At 42.2% G+C, this 21,077-nt stretch overlaps 1 protein-coding gene across 1 annotated transcript in view; it reads left to right on the forward strand.

The window, feature by feature from the left end:
* Positions 1-20,737, forward strand: part of LOC118770962 (WD repeat-containing protein 37) — a 30,149-nt gene extending 9,412 nt beyond the window's left edge. Inside the window, exons 3-14 of the mRNA XM_036518756.1 lie at positions 18-114; positions 608-703; positions 1,391-1,455; positions 9,903-10,038; positions 10,639-10,710; positions 11,052-11,096; positions 11,560-11,636; positions 12,247-12,484; positions 13,438-13,579; positions 18,356-18,490; positions 18,905-19,019; positions 19,587-20,737. Of these exons, the coding sequence (XP_036374649.1) occupies positions 18-114; positions 608-703; positions 1,391-1,455; positions 9,903-10,038; positions 10,639-10,710; positions 11,052-11,096; positions 11,560-11,636; positions 12,247-12,484; positions 13,438-13,579; positions 18,356-18,490; positions 18,905-19,019; positions 19,587-19,718 (1,350 nt within the window). The 3' untranslated portion in view covers positions 19,719-20,737. The remainder of the gene's footprint in view (positions 1-17; positions 115-607; positions 704-1,390; positions 1,456-9,902; positions 10,039-10,638; positions 10,711-11,051; positions 11,097-11,559; positions 11,637-12,246; positions 12,485-13,437; positions 13,580-18,355; positions 18,491-18,904; positions 19,020-19,586) is intronic.
* Positions 20,738-21,077: the final 340 nt, after the last annotated feature.

Genomic DNA, 21,077 nt, shown 5'->3' on the forward strand with positions numbered 1-21,077 from the left:
CTGTCCCCTATCAGCAGGATTCAAAGCTTCCCCTCTCTCTGAGGAACAATCTCCTCGATCTCTTTGGGCAGATTGAGAGAGAGTTTGAAAACCTCTACATTGAAAACATTGAGTGTAAGTTCCATAATCTATAATTGATTTGATGATGTCAACAGGTCTGCAAGAGGTCGGAAAGGCCAGTCATATTGACTCAATATCGTCTGTGTTATTATTGTCATTATTGTCATTATCTATAATATTATTATGTCATTATAATAATTATCTTTATAGTTCTGAGTAATTAGCATTTCTTTGCTTTGCAAATTCCCAGAGCTTCCAGAGTTTATTTTGTAGTTTTACATTATGTATCATCACTGTAGACAATATTTATATTATATTTTATATTATATATGGGATATTTATTGGAGACATGCAGGTTAAGCACCGTACTCAAAGACACCTTGCTTAACAGCAGTGCCCTGTCTGGGAATCGAACCAGCAGCCCTTGGGGTTCTGATACCTGGTGCTTCCTTACACAAGTGCCGCCACACCTGCACACCGGTCGCTGGGTGTCGGGTGTCAAGGATCTCTGTCTCCGGGTGACATTCGGTGTGCTCTCGCTTTGCAGTGCGCAGAGAAATTGAGACGCTGAACGAGCGTCTGGCGGCGGAAGGACAGACCATCGATGGCAGTGATCTGAGCAAGGGCCCGATGAAGGCGAAAGGTGAGACGGGACAGGAGCTGTGCTGCTGTTGGGAGCGCGTCGTCGTGCCGACATCCAGGCTCTGCGTGCTCTTCACACACTCATCACACTGCCACGGGCGGCTCTCCAGTGATTTTTTTTTAAATTAATTATTATTATTGGTATTTAGCAGACACTCTTATCCAGAGCGACTTGCATCAATTACAGGTTTTTACCCATTTATACAGCTGGATATGTACCGAGGAAATGTGGGTTAACTACCCTGCCCACACTGCAAAAAATCCAAATCTCACCAAGCATATTTGTCTCTTTTCAAGTCAAAATATCTCTTTACACTTAACATAAGACACAGTCACCAAACAAGCAAAATTTCCTTGAGCTACAAGGACTTGCTTTTAGACGATGCATCTTGAATATCTGTGTATTTCCACTAGTTCTATTGGCAGATTTTTTCACTTATTACTAGCAAAAAACACCTTGTATTAATTATTTTATTTCTTATTTTTGAAGGGCTATTTTTTGCAGTGCAAGGGTACAGCAGCGGAGCCAGTTTTTAACTCTGTTGTAAAAACCCAGGTGGTTTATGTTGATACGGAGTATGAGGAACTATGAAGCAGTGCTTCCCCTGGAGAATGGAAGTAAACTGTTATTTTATTCATTCCTTTTTATTTTGTGACGGTTAACTCCTCTGTTCCTGTTCACAAACAGCCAGCCACAGCACAAGCCAGCTCTCTCAGAAACTGAAGACCACCTACAAGGCATCCACAAGCAAGGTAAGAATATTTCCATCATGATAAGTGAAATGCATAATACTAATTACAGGGGCTTTTCTGTTCAAATAATGACAAGGAAATGCCACAGCACTTGTTGTTAAGTTCTTGCTATGTGTTTCATAATCTTGGATTATGTACAGTGTGCATTTACTATTATAATAACATAAAATTATGACATTTTCCTTTTGTAAATACATAATTAAACATTAATTTTTACTGGCTGTTCTTCTACTACTACATAGTATGTGTTTCTGTTTATCTGTTTTTCATCCAACTGTAATAATTTTATTTTTCATTGTTGTTAAAGAAATCAACATGCCTATGATATTAATGATATGCATACATGTCCTGATGGTGATTTGTTAGACCTTTGTGTTAAGTGTCTTCTAAGGACCTAGTGATGCAAGAGGTCAAAGGTTATGAGAGTAACTGGCACTGAAGTGTTCAGGCTTAGGCCTGCTGTTTTGGTGGAGGGTGGTTTGTGCTCACAGGTCTTCCCAGTCACGGTGGATTTAAAATTGCCTCTCTTCTCTCACCTGTGCTGTAGCGCTCACATTCTTTCCATGGCAAAGTAGGTGGACCTCGCAACTTCAATATGGGAAACTGGGAGTTGTGGGGTGGAGATTCATGGGTAACTGCCTTACTTCCCTGTGTGCCAGTATGCATGAGCAACCCAGCAGTGGGGTTGGTATACCACCTCCAAGACAACTGATGATCCATACCTATTAATTATTTTTTTTTTAATAAGCTTTTATTTGTAATAAAACCACCAGATTTCACTAACCCAGATTTTTTTTAACATCTGGCTCCTGTGCTCCGTATTGGCCCAGTTAACGTATAAGAGCCAAACCCGCCACAGCCTTTCTGCAATACAGAAAAGCAGTGACAGACGTATGTTAAGAGCGGAGATCCGTCGCTGCGGGGCGCTTTTTTGCGGTCAAGGACGTAGATGAAACGACACAGATTGCTTTTTGTGACCGGAAACTCGTGCAATCCCTGAGGGTGAAACGGCAGGCTCGAGTTTCACGCACTGTTCGGCGCCGTTGGCGAATTATCACGGCGCAGTCTGTTCTGCATGGCCATCGGGAACAGATGCACCGAAGTCCCATTTTTGCTGTTTGCACCGCCAAATATTGTCTCAATTGTTTCAAATGCAAGAGGTTTCATCACAGGGCCAGTTCTCTGTCTCACCTACAGATCTTTTCTACAAATGTCATTATGACAGACAGAAATCAAGGTTTAACCATTATTTTTTCCACCAAATTTCATTATAGATTATTATTTTTGTCTCTGGTGGGGAATTTTTTCTCCCCCAGTTTAATATATTTTTTCTTAAAAATCTGTGTGAAAATCCATGAGGAAACATTCCCTTCGGTGTAAAACAAGCAAGAATATGACTGTCTCTTGCTTTTCCCAAGCAGAACATGCTTTGGAAGTAAGATAACCCACATAACTGCTGGGTGTCTTAGACAGCAGAAAGCAGTAGTCTGCCCGCTGAAGTAGATGCGCTTTTGCAGTTAAAACTTTTACTGGCTTTCAGGGTTTGATGTAGCATTTAGAATGCTACATTTAAACTGGTTCTGAATTCCTTAACATTCCAAGCGGGTCGTGGAAGTTACAGCTCTGTACCTCGCATTAGCGTAGTGCTTATATTAATATGGCGCTCATATATTAATATGGTGTCAGGTGCCTAAATTTTCAACAGATAACCTGATAGGGCTCTACAGAGTTATTTGTTTGAACAGGGGAAAGCCATCCCTTACTGTGAAATATTAATGTAATGTGCACAGCCTGAGCTTGGAGTTCATGTCAAGTAGTATTAGTAGTAGTAGTAGTAGTAGTAATGATAATAATAATAATAATAATAATAACAGTAACGATACATTTTATTAATAAAATCCCTTTCACAAACCCAGCGTAACCTGATAAATGCCAGCAGCAGCAGTAGTTATTGGTAGTTATCTGCTTTGGTATCTATGGTATCTTATTTTGGCCCAGTGACTAGCATTATAAGATCAGAGTGACAAAAACCTGTTAAGAGTGTTTCAGAAACTTAAGGCTAAGGTGTTATTTTGACATTTGACAAGTAAGAATGATAATGACATAAATGTAATAACATATATTTGTATAAATTGTGTTTAACAGATGCAAGTGCCACTTTCAGTTTATACTTTACACTAAACTAGATTTAACCCTGCTAACCATCATGTTTGCCATATTAGAAATTGACATGAATTTACAGTGGGAACTGTGCACATCATCTTCTTAGGTATCAGTGAATGTAAAGTTTATTACAGAACAATATAAATGGAATGTGAGGCCAAAGAATATATGTATCACATCAATGTTACTAGTCATAAAGTCAGAAATATTGGCAAATTTCCAGCCCGTGTAGAATTTTGCTCATATTTTTTGGCAATATTACACTCATTAAACTATCGTTTATCAGAATAACCAAAAGAATTCTCAAAAAATATAAGACCAAGAAATTCAGAGCTGCTTATTTTCTTGTAGATTCTGTAGGCTGTGAACTAGCTTGCTTGCAAAATACTGGCAACCCCTAAGTATCACATTTTTGTTTGGAAAAATGGTTCAGACTGCACACAAACAAGTGAAAATTAGATTTATGCAGTATCATGTTTTATATTTGTTTTTTTTTTTAAACTCATATTTTGAATATGCAGAGATTTTAATCACAGTGTTTTAAGAGAGACATGATTTTGCGTAATTTTTTATCCTTATCATTGTTTCCTTATCAATGTTTTATCCCTAACATTATGTTTTATCCTTAATTTTATGCTGGGTTTTCCATTGTACATAAGGCGATTTTTAATGCATATTATTTGGTTTATTGATCACAAATAAGAAACATGGCCAAGCATACAGATATAATTACATATATGGTCATCTGGCATCAGATAACTGGGTTTTAAAACATTGCTTATTAGCGGCTTGTAAAACTCTTTAAAGTTTTGGTTAACCTCTAATACCATGGGGGGGGGGAATTCAATGTAGCTGCTACATCTAAAGCCATATTAATATGAACTGAAGCTAACAGGCCAATTGCAAAGACCTTAGCAGGGGTTTTAATCCTCAGGTGTAAAACTGTGAAGCCAGTGCACTCTATTAAAATTGGAAGAGGTGTTCTCAATAAACAAAATTAGGAACAGCTGTTCCAAGGCTTGCAGAGTTCAGTGGACGAATAGCCTAAACCTGGAGTGTTAAAGCCCTGCTAATTTGACTGCAGTTGGCCCAACATGGGCAGCAAGGCGCGTCACCCTAAGAGCTTCACAGCTCCAAACTCGAATACAGGTATCGCTCCATGCTGCCTGTAACAGCACTCTTCACCATCAGTGAATGTGAAGTGGTGTCTGACATCATTTCATATTGCAACCATGCACGTTAATGAGATCGGAATTTTGATTGCAGTTTATTGTTGCTGTACTGTTGTAGTAGCTGGATAAAAGTGTATGTTAAAAAAATGACATAAACAATCAACTTTAGTGGAAAAAAGACAGATCATCAGCAAGAAAAACTGCGTCACATAAACTGAAACTGTATTTTCTACATTTCAAATGAATCAGATTTTGATGACATGTCATTTGCTAAAAGTATACTGTATTATAAGTCTATAAGAGTTCATTATTATATTTGCCTAATTCTGATGAATCAAAGTGCAGTTTTGTGACAATAATTTGACAAGGTGTCCCTCCTATGCCCCTGTGATGGTTGGAGGCATATTTTGAAGACATGAAGTCTGGACATAAGAGTCATGTTATCAAAGCTGTGCTCTTTCACCTAAAGTAAAATAAAGTAAAGTCTGCCATGTTCTTCCCTCACACGGTCAGAGATGGAGACTGTGCTTTGTAGTGCATGCCACATAACTGAAAATATGACCACAGATATGCGGTCATATCGACCAGAGATTAGGTGGTGGTTTTATATGTTGGCCACTTGGTCAGTGGTCATTGTGCTCAGCAGAATCTGATGCGAGTGAAACCAAAATGCTGAGACGTTGAGGTTGTTCCCGAATTATGCAGTAGCGTGATTGGATAAGGAGATGGCAGATGAAAGGCAGTCATGTACCACAAGGGTTGTTTGTGAGGTCAGACTTAAAGCTGGCATGCTGGTGTTAGTCCTGTAAAAAGCAGAATTCAGTAGTCAAGGAGACCACAATTATAATTCTAGCTTAGCTGTCATGTTCACCACAGATAAAAATAGCACATGGTTGCTGAACCATTGCTTGTAGTCTGTACTGGGATTCAGGACACATTCAACTCCCTTGAAGTTGAACAATTTTGTATAACTGTTAACACACAAATAAAAAGTTTTGTTGATCTATGGCAAAGATGATTAGTCATTAAAGTATGGTCCTGATCCTTGACCACTGCTCAATGCAACTGCATGTAAAAAGAAAGAAAACACAAACTATATGTCAAGCCTGCTTGCGAGTTTGGAAATAGAATGAGCTGGTCGTCCACTACTTTTTGCAAATGTTTTGGGTCCACTTTTACTTTCAAATGGGAGAAAGGAGTCCACGTTTACTTTCAAATGGGAGACAGGAGAAAGGATGCAAAATTACAAAATCTGGTTATAAGTACAAAGCTGCACCCAGAAATAAACTATTGCACACTCGTGGTATCCGCTATTTTTCATGTACATTTCTGTACAATTCACAAATCTGGGCGGCACTAAAGATGTACAAAAACATTGTAATTTCGGGTATTTGTTTTAACAACTTGTTCGGTTTAATGGTGTAGCTGTGATAAAAGGTAGCTGTCGGTTCAGTTTGACAAAATCAGTTTGTCAGTAGCGTTTTGCAAGCTGCACACCACCATATTTGAAAACAAATCATACAGACATAGGTAACATGGGCTTGCTAGCTTGAACATAAGCTTGATGTTTATTGTATAAGGCGACCATGACCATGGAATTAACTTGCAAACTTGCTTTCGTCTTGAAGGGTTAAGTTGTGAAACAAGCATGCAAAGTAAATCTCTTCATAATCCACTGGCACTAGATTATTTGCTACCGAGGTGTCTTGTTCACTAAGTGCAAGTTCACTAGAGTGCAAAGATAAATCCTCAGGTAGTACACTGTACTGTTGCACGTCAGTTATGGTTTCATGAGCCACAGTGTAAAGTAGCTTTTCTGTTTTCTGCCTCATTAGTTATATAAGTATGTCAAGATTATTTTCTAAAATTATTCAAGTGATAATAAAGGAGATGGTAATTAGGTGGTGACAATATATACTTTTTTCAATGTAGTGTAGCCTTAAATAGGGTTTTGTTTCCTTGGAACACCTGCCTGCTCATTAATGGTGGACACACATGACATTAGTTATAACGTGATGACTTAAATCTGTCAAAATGCTCAAAGGATTGAATTGTGTTCATTGTGAAATTAACCAATATATACCAAATAATACACAAAAGGCGTGTAGGTTTTTATGCTGACTTGCATTAATATTGTTTATTATGTATTATGTATATCTAATTATATAGTGTGATGTATTGAAGTCATTTACCCATAATGTGTTCATTTTTAATATATTTTTCTTTTTATATTTCCTTTCAAATCCATCAGTGTACTCAGCTTAGAACCTGGAAAGGCTTGTAATCAAACATTACATTCTTAAGAAATTAAAATAATTTTTGTGTAAGGGGTTGGACGATATGGTATTATGATATATTTTTCTTTTAAAGTTTGCAATGGTACTGTCACAGTCAAAATTGTATACCTTGCCAAGTAATCATGTCATGGCCAGGTCAAATAGCAAGCCCCAGGTAGTGTTGAATTATTCACGAACTGTTCATTATTTTTTAACCAATAATTTTACAGAGCTATGTGAATCAATTTGCAAATTTCTTTGAATCAGGTTACTGACTCACTCAGACACTGACCTTTAAATATGCATTATCCCATTTATTGGAATATTATATTCAAATAAAGACAAGTGGTACATTGACTGCATATATAATCTCCAATGCAATTTACAGGGCATCTGCAGGTTTAAATGATGGTTATCTTGTGATGGAGCAAATTTAGCCATTTATCACTATAGACACTACAGCATAGCTGGTCAGCTAGACTATTTTTTAGCTCCTATTATGAACAAACAGAAGCATCTGACCAGTTGCTTCTGTAAATATTTTATGTAAAATACAATATAATATATAAAATAAAATACATATTTTTAGTTTTCTGCAAATTTCCCCTGCTCACCTTCTGAAAAATGTATGAAATGAACAAATAATGAATTGACTTTATGCATTTACATATTTACTCAAAGGAATCAATTCACTGAAATGAATGATACTTGATGGTATTAGCTCAGAGATGAAAAATAAAAGCAAAATGGAAGAAACTATTCCTTCGCTTCATTCGAAGCCTTGCTGTTATCTTGCACACCTGCATGATGATATTTTCTCGGGACAACAATATTAACACTTTCCTTCTCACCTATGTCAAAGCCACTGAACTGATCACATTTTTACAGCAAGTTACAACAATTATCTGACACGGACATCAGACTCTTTAGACTCAAAATGTCAAAAGATAATTATTTTATTGCAGTGTGGAAGATCTGATTTACTGTATGGACTTTCATTTGCATTAAGAAAGGAGAGGCGCTGTAAAGGGAAACACCTGCTTGTAATCTTAGTTTCATAGTCATATCTCTGTTACTGTTCAAATTCTCAGAGGATTGCATCGCAAATTGATCTTACCTAGAGGATTACATATCTTGTAACCCACAAAAGGCAGCTAGTAATTGAAATCCCCCCTTGCCTAACACAAGTTGTTTTTTTTTTTTAGTTTTGCGTTTTATTTCTTTAAAAAACACACACACACACACTAAACTACAAACTACAAAGACCTGATGAATTGTCATGGCGAACGTGAAGAATATTTCAATTTTTTTTGTCTCCCGCCAACAGGAGCATCACCCTACAATATATACCAGCATAGACAAAGTGAGTGATGGTTAAAATATGTCTGTGAGTTAGCTGGCTAGCTTGTGAACATGTGGTGTGGTATGTAATGAACGGCATACTGGAAGGGTGCTTGGCTATTAAGGTTTGAATGCTACTCAGATAACATAAAACATGTCCTTAAATGTGACGTGTTACAACACACAAAACAACGTACTATAGTACCAGTACTGTCAGTACTAGCTAGCTAAATTTATCTGACAATTTGCTAAGAAAATATTTTTTGAGTTTAAAAGTTTGCATCGAAACTGTTCTTCCGGACAGTTTCGACTCTCCTGTTGAGACTTCAGACACCCTTTCATTCTTGCCTGAAACCTGAGAAGCTGTAACCTACCTGATAAACCTAACTTTGAATAAGAATGTGAAGAACAAGTCAATGTATTATTAATAATAATGCAATATTTGTCCCAGTTGAATTATTTACTTATTTCTTTCTCCTAATTATTACTTAAGAAATTAATTTTGAAAATTAGCTTGGATATAAATGGATATAAACAAGTGAAAAGGAATAAATGTACAAGTTGTGTGTGTTTTTTTAATGGAATTACTTTTCAGATGTGTGTACATTTTATTTCTGTGTTTGTTTGTTTTTTTCATATAATATGTTGATTATTGTGGTATCAACAGGAATATCGTAATATTTTCATATCGTCCCACCCCAACTTTCCTGACACATAGATGGAAAAAAATGAACATCTTCGTATAGCAGTCTAAAGCTGCATATACGCTCCTTGCAGAGGTTACTTGAGTTTCTGGTAGTCTTTACCTTGATTTTACACTAGGTGTGGTTGTCCTTTTTTTACCCCTTAATGTTTATATTTTATCAATCCTCAGATTCTAAAGCATTTTCTGGTAATGAAAGATGCTTTATTTGTGTCGTGGTACCCATCGTGATTCTTTGTGAAAAAATAAATTCATATTTGCTTCTATAAAAACATTTAAATGTCAATGCATTTTTGACTAATAAAGACATATATGCAAGGACTGAGGGAGTATATTGCTGAAGCATATCAAACAGTCCTTATCAAGGCAGACCTCTGCCCCCTGCTCTCCGTCCTCTGCCCTACGCCTTCTTGCTTCTGCCCTCTGTCCACTCGTCTACCTTCTCACCGCTGGCCTCCTGCTTCTGCCCTTTGACCTTTGACCTTTGCCCTCTGCCCTCCACCCTCTGCTCCCTGGCCTCTACCCTCTCGCCTCTGCCTCCTGCCCTTTGCCCTCTGCCCCCTCCCCTGTGCACTCTCACCCCTGCCCTTTTCCATCTGACCTCTGCCCTCTCACCTCTGCCCTCCATCCTCTGCCCCCTGGCCCCTCGCTTCTGCCGCCTCACCTCTCGCCTCTGCCCTCTGACCCCTGACCCCTGCACTCTGCCCTTTCACCTCTGCCACCTGCCCCCTGCCCCGCAGACGCGAGCTTTGGTAGATCCCCATGTGAGCGCGCTCTTGTCCCGCCCCCCAGATCGTGTCCAGCTTCAAAGCCACCACAGCCAGGGCGGTGTGCCAGCTGGTAAGGGAGTATGTGGGGCACAGGGACGGGATCTGGGACCTGAGTGTCACCCGCACGCAGCCGGTGGTTCTGGGCACCGCGTCAGCAGGTACTGCCACACGCTCTCCTTCACTGTTCAGGCCTCGACGAGGCAAACAAAATCCTTCATGTCCTGATATAAGTATAATTTCTCACTGTAGATAAAATTTACATGCATAATTACACACAGCACTGGTAGTCCTCAAATTATGTATTATATTTTAAGCACCCTTAAAATATTTAAATGTGTAAATATAATAATGAATAACATTACATAATATAGACGGAAGCACTGTTTATTATGTTTATGAGATTGGCATTGTAAAGGCAACGGTGCGGAATGGAGGCTGGTAGGGGATACTTTTATACGTGACTAAGTCACTCTGTAAAAGAGTGTCTGCTAAATGACAGAATGTAAATGTGTAACCACGGCTCGAGAGCAAAATCGTAAAATCTGAGTTAGGTAGCTACTTCCAGAATGTGAACGCGACCCAGCAACCAAGTCTGTATTATGGGAAGTTATATATAATGAGGCACTTAATCTTACAGATGGCTCTAGTTATCATATTTATGGAATAAAGCAGATGATGATGACATATTTGCAAACAGTGACTGTAATGAAATGAATAATTAAATGTGTTTTCAAAATGCTGTGCAAATCTTTTTACAGATCACAGCGCTATGCTGTGGAGCATCGAGACCGGAAAGTGCCTTCTCAAGTATGTGGGCCATGCAGGATCAGGTAAGAGGGTTGAAATTACTTATTATTATTAATTATTCATTATTTTTGAAATATGTATACGTACATGTGAAAACCACAGATCGATGAGGTTTGTAGTGCTTCAAGCCCCCACCCGCGTCTCGTCTGCATTCACAAATGTGTGCCACAGAAGTGTAAATATCAGTTAAACTATCTGTTAATGTCAGTGTCAGTTACCAGTTGGAATAATGTTCACTGTCCAGGTAATTGTAATTTAAATTGATAATTTGAATGTATTTGTATTCATGATGATGTAACATGTTATGTTAAGCTAATATAATAGTGATTATTACAATTTAGAACTTGACTTGTTTTTCTTTCAGTTAACTCTATCAAGTTCCATCCCACTGAACAAATGGCCCTCACAGGTATGAAAACGTTGTTAGTTTCCCAGAGGGACACGAGGATAGGGGTTGTCTCTGGGTTTGCACATGGCTCTGAACTTGCATTTGAACTGAACATTTATGAAATATTAAAATGGCTCAAGGGTCTTCTTGAGACATGGGTGCCTTTGCAAACTAGGTATTTTACAATAGGTTGTAGTTGAAATTTTAGTAAGTTTTAGTGAGAGGAGTGAATAAGTGTTGATAAAATATATACCAAAAATTTGTGAAGAATCTTTGCGTATGTTAAGACAACACTAAACGTTTTGCAGCACACACAGTGGACTACAACCAAGTAGAGCTGTAGCGTGAGAAAAATCACACAACACTCCCAAGAGTTACACAAAGTAGGAAAGTAGGAATTAGGGGGGAGAAAAACGGCACCAGAACAATAGGTATTGTGTGAGTTACGTAATGAATATAATACATGCTTGGCGTTTGTCCGCAGCCTCGGGGGATCAGACGGCTCATATCTGGAGGTACATGGTGCAGCTACCTGCTCCCCAGCCGGTTGCTGACATCAGTGTAAGTGATAGGGGACGGGGTGGGGTGGGGGGGTCCCCTCACCAGTTTCAGCTGCATTCACACTTTTGTTCATGTCAAAAGATTAATGTTTTATTGTTTGTGAGGAGGTGCGTCCTGACCGAAAAGCAACATGGTTCAGAGTTTGTCTTTATGGAGGTCTGTGGGCCAAAATGCAGAGATTTTAACTTTTAAAAAAACTTACTTGTTGCTTCCCTGCATTCAGAAATATTGACAGTTAAAGTCAGTCAGAGTAGTAGAGGCACACAAAGCATTAGTGCATGGGTCATTAATGCATTCTTTCCTGATTTAGACTGAGAAATCAGGGCTATTTACAAAGCAGGATATTGATGTGTTGATCTGGATTGCCACATTTTTTTTTGGTAACAGCACAATGAGTTGGATTGTAACTGAATCCTTCCGTTCCTGTCTGGGAAACCTTTTCGCAAAGAGGAGGCTAGAGAAATATCCTGAACTGTTAAATGAGTGCAGATGGTCTTTGCCGTTAGCCTCTGCAGCTAATCAGTCTCCTTTGATTTTGCACTTGATTTCCGCTGGTCTTCGCTGATAATCGATCTCGTTTCGTTTCGCCGGACCCTGTCGGCACCTGCAGCAGGCGCCCTGCGAGGAGGACGTAGATTTCTCCGACAAGGACGAGGCGGACGGAGACGGCGAGGGCCCCAGCGAGAGCCCCACCATCAGGGTGCCCTCCACCACGCTCAAGAGCCACCAGGGCGTGGTCATCGCCGCCGACTGGCTGGTGGGGGGCAAGCAGGTGGTCACCGCGTCCTGGGACCGGGCAGCCAACCTGTACGACGTGGAGACGTCAGAGCTTGTCCACTCTCTGACGGGTATGGCCACGCCCGGGGGCGGGGGCGCCCTCTGTGGGATACCGCTGGTAGAATGTGCTGGAACGGAACTGACAGCAGAAATCTCTTAGCTGTTGACAGTTTCGCTTGCACGTTCAATTTGAGATTATTTTTCATTTTGACAAATTATAACGTGTGACGGTCGGTGCAGACAGTCGCTCTCATCAAAATCATGAATTTAATGGGTAGCCACACCTGCGCAGTCACAAGTAACATTAACTTGATGGGGTATGCCGCCTGATAAAGCCTTGTTCCTGTCTTTATAGAGTATGAGTTGAGGAAATGAACACGTCACAGAGAATGATTTACATGCCGCAGCTATTTAAATGTATTCCTGAGTAGTTTTACCTTGCATGTTAAAAGATTTCAGCCTAATATTTTTCTTGAATATCTGAAAAAAAATCTGTAGATGGATTACAAAAAGAAAATGTGTTTTTTGTAACAGCTATTCATCCTACAGGAGTTGGGTAAGGTTTTATCATTACTGAAGGGGTGTACTGCAGCGTAGGAAATACATCTTTTGTTTTTGGGTGACAGTGTGTGCCGGTGTAACATAGTAACATAGTGTTAAGGAGCAGGGCTCGTAAGTGAGAGGTTGCTGGTTTGATTCCCCACTGGGGCACTGCCATTTTACCTTTGAGCAAGGTACTTATCCCAAAATATCCAGCTGTATGAATGGATAATATATAAAAGTGTAACTTGTGTGAGACGCTCCAGATAAGAGCGTCTGCTAAATAAAAATAATGTAATATTTTTGCTGGCGAGTTGACATTCTGGATATGCAGAAACCTTGCCCACAATACGACTGTATTTACTGTAACATAAAAGGGAAGTGTTTTATTGGACGGCGACCCGCTCCCTTCCCTGAGAGAGAGCTGCGGGTCTCCGTGTTTCGGCCTCGCGCCTGACAGCGCCGCGGTGTCACCCGTGTCCAGGTCACGACCAAGAGCTGACTCACTGCTGCACTCACCCAACCCAGCGCCTGGTGGTCACCTCCTCCAGGGACACCACCTTCCGGCTGTGGGACTTCAGGGACCCCTCCATACACTCCGTCAACGTGTTCCAGGGACACACCGAGTGAGTATCTGTCCCCACACACCTCTGCCTGAGGCATGGTATTACACTGCCTCTCCAAATATAGGCTGCAGTTTCCTGTATTTATGTAGGCTGTACTGTATGTCATGGGCAACCTTGAGCCAAGATCACCCAAGGGGAAAAAAAAACAGAAAGCACAGCAGTAAAATTTTCTAATTACTCTCATTTGATTTCACCTTAAATATTATGTATGTGATTCCACAGTGTGTGTGTGTGTGTGTGTGTGTGTGTATATATATATCTACATCTCTCTCTACATATATAGAGAAGGATACGCCAGCTGTTTTGACTGGCATGAGTATATTAAAAAGTTGTCTGTCGTTATTTCGTGTGATATTAATCTTAAATGTTAAGTATATAAGATAATTGTTTTGATTGGCATAAGTATATTCATTTCTTGTCATATTTCCTTGGTCTTTTTTTCCCTATTATTCGTGATCAGGATTGGTTTCTGCCAGCAGGTGGCAACGCAGCACCTCTGTCAGGAAGCAGTTTGTTCACAGTGCTTTGCTGGGTTTCTCTTTACCTTCACATATTATTCCTGCTTTTGACACGAGTTTCCTCACAGCTCTCCCCGGCAGTGGCAGCATATGTTTGCCATTCATTTATTATTCAGTGAGTTTTCCCACTTTTTATAAATGAATATTCAGCCGGCTCGCTCATCATCTGTCTTGGACACATTAATCATTCATTATGTGTCATTTAGTCTTTTTGGGTGGCGGCGATTATCATTTTGTACCAATATTAAACAGACTTTGATATTCTGGGAAATTTCATCGCGTCCTTTTTAAGCGCAGCGTTTTCACAGACATCGATTCCTTTGACTGCGGAGCGTCACGTGCTCGTCGTTGCATTAGTCTCTGCGCTCGGTCCCCGTAGGAAGCGCGGTAAGACGTTGTGCTGTGTGCACAGTGAGAGCAGTAGCAGTGTGGTCGCGCTCTGGGGTGTCGGGGGTGTCGGTGGTGTGCGATGGGGGGGGGGGGGGGGGGGCGTTGCAGCTGGTGAGGCCCCCCAGGGGTGCTGTACAGGGAGGTGGTTCCACATTGTCAGCTGAAAGGAAAGCTGAGCTGTTCAGGTCTGGGAGGGCCTCCCTTAAAATAAAAGCCTCCAGAGGCACTCTCATTATGTGCTGCTGTACCTCCTCTGACATGTTACAGAAGGGGTACGTTAAATCCACAGAGCACAGTGGGTGTCCGGCGGCAGTGTAGCATAGGGGTAAAGCAGGGCTTGTAAGCGAAAGGTTGCTGGTTCGATTCCCCACCGGAGCACTGCTGCTGTATATCTTTGGGCAAGGGACTCAACTCAGAATTGCTTCAGGAAATATCCCGCTGTATAAATGGATAACATGTAAAAAAAAAAAAAAAAAAACTGTAACCTATCTAAGTCGCTCTTGATAAGAGCGTCTGCTAAATGGCAGTAATGTGATGTAATGTTATGTGTCCATGTGTACTGGCCGTATATTGTGTGGTATATCAGATTCTTCCAGGCACAGACTGGCCCATCAGGCTGGGTTAGAAACCAGACGTGTCATCTGCTGATAGTGACTGAAAGCCCACTGCTGGGGATGGGGTTGGGTGACATTGCCGGGGGTCCCTCCTCACACCTCTCCCTGGAATCTGTGAGTTGCTTGGATGGCAGCAGCGGAGTAGCTCCTATCCTCCAATTAGCGCCCACTTCACTGAAGTGCACCGTGGGACTTGTAGTGTGAAAGGTAGTCATGTTGGCAGACAGGTGTATGAGAAGATTGCGTTTGCCTTGCCGCATGCTCCTGCACACACTTATTGTCATGGGACAAGCCTCACGTACAATAGGCAAACAAAGAAAGTTTGATGAAAAGGGAAGGAAACAAAGTCAGCCAGATTCAGTCTTCTCACCCCGGAAAACATGGTTACTGACAAGAGCAAGTAAAATCTCCTTTGGAAACTTCAAATAACAGTACAGAGAAAGCCTGCGTGCAGAATATTCTCCAAATACTGCTAACACCCTGTAAACAGTACAGCTGCCTACTCCATGCGGTCTGTAGTTGAGCACTTTATCAGACGCTACGAGCGACAGGAATAAGGCTGACCGACGGTGCTGAGAACAAATCTGCCCGGTTTGTCAAGCACTTACAGCCAGCCATCGAACACCTGCCTGACAAAGTGTCAGAAGTGGGTGTATATTTAGCTGCTAATTCTGCTCACGGCTGTCAGATAACGTTCACGTGCCGTAGCCGTTTTCCCCCGGCGTCTCATCGGAAGCGGCGGCAGGCTCGCTTCGGAACGGCTCTGTCTCCAGACGGCTCGTGCCCGGTGCGTGATCGCAGGCCAGGCTCGCGGTGACGGCGACACCCTGCTTTCGAGGGGGGGGGGTGCGTGTTCTCACCGAGACGAGGAGCGCAAATTCGCCCCCCCAACCCCCGCGGGGTGCCTGTGATGTTGCGTCCTGGAATGCGACACCAGCTCTGTTGGCAGAAGGAGATGCCAGTGAGGTGAAAAAGTTGGGAAGGCAGTGAATTCCTGCCTTGCTGTTCGCACAGTGCAAGTCTGTGTAATATCAGCGACTTCAAGGGGGTTATGTGCATCTTTCACTCCTGTCAGTCACTGTATTTGTCAGCCTCGTGCAAACCGGCTGGCAGCAAATCAGCTGTGACATTTTACATCGTGGCATCCTTACAACAGTGAACGTTTTTGTGAATACGTTGCGTAACGCTGTTGCAAGCTTTCATGTGTAGCAATTACATTTGCGTTGTTTTGTGTCATTTTTATCATATGCTAGCTGTAGACTGTATATGTACAGTGACTTGTACACCTATGATAAAGTACATCATTAGACCTCATCCCATGAATTTTTCCACGTCGAGACCTTGTCTATTAATATTCCATGTTTCTAACAGAATCAAAGTGGGGGAAAAAAAAAACTCTCGCAGAAAAACTTAAACCCGATCACAGCTGGATTTCAAAAGAGAACAAAAGAGCTAATTTACATCCACTTGCATATAAGTATTGCCAGAGAACCTTGTGTGCTGGTGGCAGATGGAGTTTGTGTTTTGTGAAATTCCTCCTTCTTGCTGATTGCTGTCGACCTGCTGCACACTACCTTACGCACTACCTTACGTCTTCTGGATGAAGTAAGAGCCCAGCTGAGTCAGTGCTGGACTCTGCCTGTCTGTCACTAAACCATGGTGGAAGGGAGTGCAGTTTTTCTTTTTAGCTCTGCAGTTGTAAGTCAGTTGAGGCACCTGGATGTTGAGGGTTTTGGGGAGAAAAAAAATCATTTTTACACCATTTAAAAATACGTTAACAAAATGGCACAGTTACAAAGTGTGGGTATAAGAAGGAAGATGTAAATGGCAAGATTGTTGTGGTGGCGTCATTTAAAAACACATCTACAGTCTCCACCCCTTCCGCTAATGAGCGTCGACCTTGCCTGTCAGCGGGCTTCTGGGAAAGACGTATTGAAAACGTCCTCCAAGTTATGATAGGATTTTTAATCAAGCTTTTAATTGATTAACTTCCCCTGTGCCCCCTGGCAGCAGCCCTGCTTTGTGGTTTCATGGTGTTGCCGTAGCTCCGCGCAGCGAGTACAGTAAGCCTGGCTGCATCGTTTATGCAGAGCAGCTTACCGCTAATGAAACCTTAATGTGATGTCAATTTAGATTAAGACGAGTTGTGTGAGCTGCACAACCTGGCCCGGACGCCGCTAATCTCAATCAGTGGGGCAGAACGCGACGCGAAAATCAAATTCTGTTCAGCGGGCAGAGGAAGTGACGGCGGCGGCGGACGTTATAAATGGGCGATATTAGCGTTGATTAAACGAACGCGCCCGGCCTCGCCGCTCCGCCGTCGCTCTGTATCGAGGAGCCGTGCGGTGCCGGAGACCACGCCCCCTGGGGGCGGAGACCCGCTGCTAGGGTTGGGGTGTGTGGTCCCCCTATTGGGATCACTGTTAGGGGTGGGCCTCAGTCACACAGGATGCTGATCAGTGCAGATTACAGCACAGAATGGCTGGGACCAACACTGTCCATCTGAACTGCTTACATCATCATCATTTGTTATGATTATGGTGGTGTTGATGATGGTAATGATGACTAGAAGTAGTAGGTACAATACTGTTCAAGTATTGTGATCACACTGCAATATGTATTCTCGTAATGGATGGTGGGAGGGGTCTGTTTAAAGTTACCCCTCTACTGCTTACAATGTCGCCATTTGTTATGATTATGGTGGTGATGATGATTAGAGCTAGTAGGTATACTAGTGTTTAATAATCAATAAGAACTAATAACATTTAATAACTATTGTGATCAGAGTCTGTGTTATGTCTTCTTATTCTGGAAGGTGGGAGAGCTCTGTTCAAGGTTTAACCTGAACACTCTACAGGGGGTTTCTGTTTTTGTAGGTGTAGTAAAAGCTAATATGGAATTTTGTTGGCTGTTTTAATGAATGATGCTGGTACTCTTTGTAGCCTACAATAGTATCTTTTATGAATGCGAATGTTAAAAACCTTTCTAGGTCTCAAAATTGCATTTTAATAAAATATTTTGTGACTTCTCTCGTAAGTCTTCTGGATGTACGCCACGTTATCAGCAGAACAGCAGAATTATATTCGATCCGCTGCCGGTGCAGTAAATCTATATCCAGACCGCAGACACGCGCCGAAGGAGAAGCCTGAGTGTTGGGGACAGTACGGTGAGCGGAAGGATTAGTGCGTCACGGTTACCGACACCAGGAAAGGAAACCGGAGACGCTTCGCTAACTCGCTCCGTCCTCGTTTTAGCACGGTGACGTCGGCGGTGTTCACCGTCGGGGACAACGTCGTGTCCGGGAGCGACGACCGCACGGTGAAAGTGTGGGATCTGAAGAACATGAGGTCTCCCATAGCGACGATCCGCACCGACTCCGCCGTTAACAGGTGAGAGGGGATCAGTGGGGCGACAGACCCCCCGAACCACGCAGTGTGGTGGCTCGGCTTTCTGTGGGAGCTGCAGTTTCTCTGTCCGTGAGAGAGCCTGTTTGCTGGGTGCCACCCTCACTCTGTGTTAAGCTGAACAATGTGCTTTGTTGTGTCACAGTTAAGTGTTTAAATGTTTTTGAGGTGTTTTCATTCACCAGAATAAATGCCAGTTAAGGTCTCAGTCATAACCCGCTTAGTTACCATTAGCTCGAAGTTCAGATTAAGGAAGAAAATATCTTTTTCTAATATAAGAATTAAGTGAATGTGGAATAAACTAAATTTTAGTTACATGTAACTGAGGATGCAGAGGGATATCTTTCTTTTTATCTGCAAACTGTGCCTCCCTTACTCTTTGAATGTGTCTGCTTCCAGGATAAGCGTCTCTGTGAACCAAAGAATCATTGCTCTTCCACATGACAATCGGCAAGTCCGGCTGTTCGACATGTCAGGGGTTCGGCTGGCACGACTCCCGCGCAGCAACAGACAGGTACAAGGAGTGAATAACTCACACTACATCTCTCAGATTCAGGAGTGATTCACTCACGCTACATCTCTCAGATTCAGGACTGAATAACTCACACTACATCTCTCAGATTCAGGAGTGATTCACTCACACTACATCTCTCAGATTCAGGAGTGATTCACTCACACTACATCTCTCAGATTCAGGAGTGATTCACTCACGCTACATCTCTCAGATTCAGGAGGGATTCAGTCATGCCACATCTCTCAGATTCAGGAGTGAATAACGTACGCTACATCTCAGATTCAGGAGTAAATGACTCGCGTTACATCTCTCAGATTCAGGAGGGATTCAGTCATTCAGTGATTCAAACACGCTGCATCTCTTATGGCTGCATGGGCACTGACTGGTAAAATGTTGGTATCTGATTCAGGAGTGATTCACTCACGCTTTATCTTCCATTGTTACACTGGCACTGACTACTAGGAGTCATTCAGACGCACTACGTCTTTCTTGGCTGGGTTGGCAATGACCGGTGCGGTGTCTGGCTTGTCACTGTGACCGCTGTGTCCCCCCCCCCCCCCCCCTCAGGGTCACCGGCGCATGGTGTGCTGTTCGGCCTGGAGCGAGGAGAACCCCACCTGCAACCTGTTCAGCTGCGGGTTCGACCGGCAGGCCATTGGCTGGAACATCAACATCCCCGCCCTGCTGCAGGAGAAGTGAGACTGATCCCAGATCAGCGGGGGAGGGTCTCACACGCGCGCACACACACGCTTCGACCTGCGCACTGCATGGAATGTACATAAAGCGCGTGATGGTGTGGTTTTTAAACTGTGCCCCTATGAGCATCTAAAGACACCCCCAACCCTCTTCCTTATGCAGCAGCTAAAGTCGTGTCCATTATTTGCTGCTGCTGTTGAAATGTTACTGTGAAGGAATTTGAGATCAAGGTTGTACAGTTGTGGAAAGAAGGTCTTATTCGTACTTTTGATGGTGGTGAGGACAGTGAGCAGCAGTTGTGATGGGTGATTTTTGAGGAGGGAGACTTGCAGTACTAAAATGTCATTCATATCTGCTCTCTGTATTGTTGAATGGACCCCAGCTCACATTTTGGTGCAGCCACTGTATGTGTCATGTGCTTCACACAGCAGCAGACTTGAACACTGATCTCATGAGAAGTCGTCAGCTTTTCATCCCGGCCAGGGTTAGCAACATCACTGGGTAAGTGCAGTTAGCTATTCGTCTACTCCGTGGAGGCTGTACCTGATGCTGTTACATTTGGTCTGTTTAATAGTAAGGATTTTAATTGTCGGTGTAGCTGTTGTACAGAACTGGATGTTGTTTTAGAGGGGCTTGTTACCTTATTTGAGTTACCAGACACTTGTACCATTGCATTTTGGGAAATGGACTAATTTATAGTTTCACAGTTCAACCATACACACAGTAATCATCTGTACCTCTTAGACGCGGTGGCGGTGTATGATCTTGCTGTTAGGTAAGGAATATTAAAATAAGTTCATGTTCTGCATGTGTCCGCTGTAACATTTTGAAAAATGCCTTTGTGAGAAATTTCAGTTTTGAGAGGAAAAAAAAAAAAAAAAAACAATTTAGGAGATCAGAATTGTTGTGCTGTGGTCTTATTTCTACAGGGGACAAACACCCAGAAGCATAATGATGCAATAATTCCAGACTGCTTGTGTTGTACACAGTCCTGGTTTCAGTAGGATTACAGAAAAAAAAAACAACCACTCAAAACATTTTGATGTAATGTGTGCACTAGGGGTTCAGGCTTCTGAGATTTCTCCGGCGGGTTGCACCATTCTAAAATCGCATTAGACAGGAGGGCTGTGACCGCACAATCTCCCCAGTCACTCCGGATGGCGTCACCTGAATATTTCCATCAAAGCGTTCTGTGTTTTCATTGTGCCGTGTGAGCCAGTCAGCCTCCAGTAACCCTAATCAATTTTAGATAGATCTGATTGGTAGAACGTACTGCTATAAAGTTTTAAATGCTTGAGCTGTTCTGTGAAATGTCCATATGCAGTATGTCACTCTAGATACCTCAGCTCCCAGTTTTCCTGT

The sequence above is a fragment of the Megalops cyprinoides genome, chromosome 24 (genome assembly GCF_013368585.1).
Source record: "Megalops cyprinoides isolate fMegCyp1 chromosome 24, fMegCyp1.pri, whole genome shotgun sequence".
Classification (NCBI taxonomy): Eukaryota; Metazoa; Chordata; class Actinopteri; order Elopiformes; family Megalopidae; genus Megalops; species Megalops cyprinoides.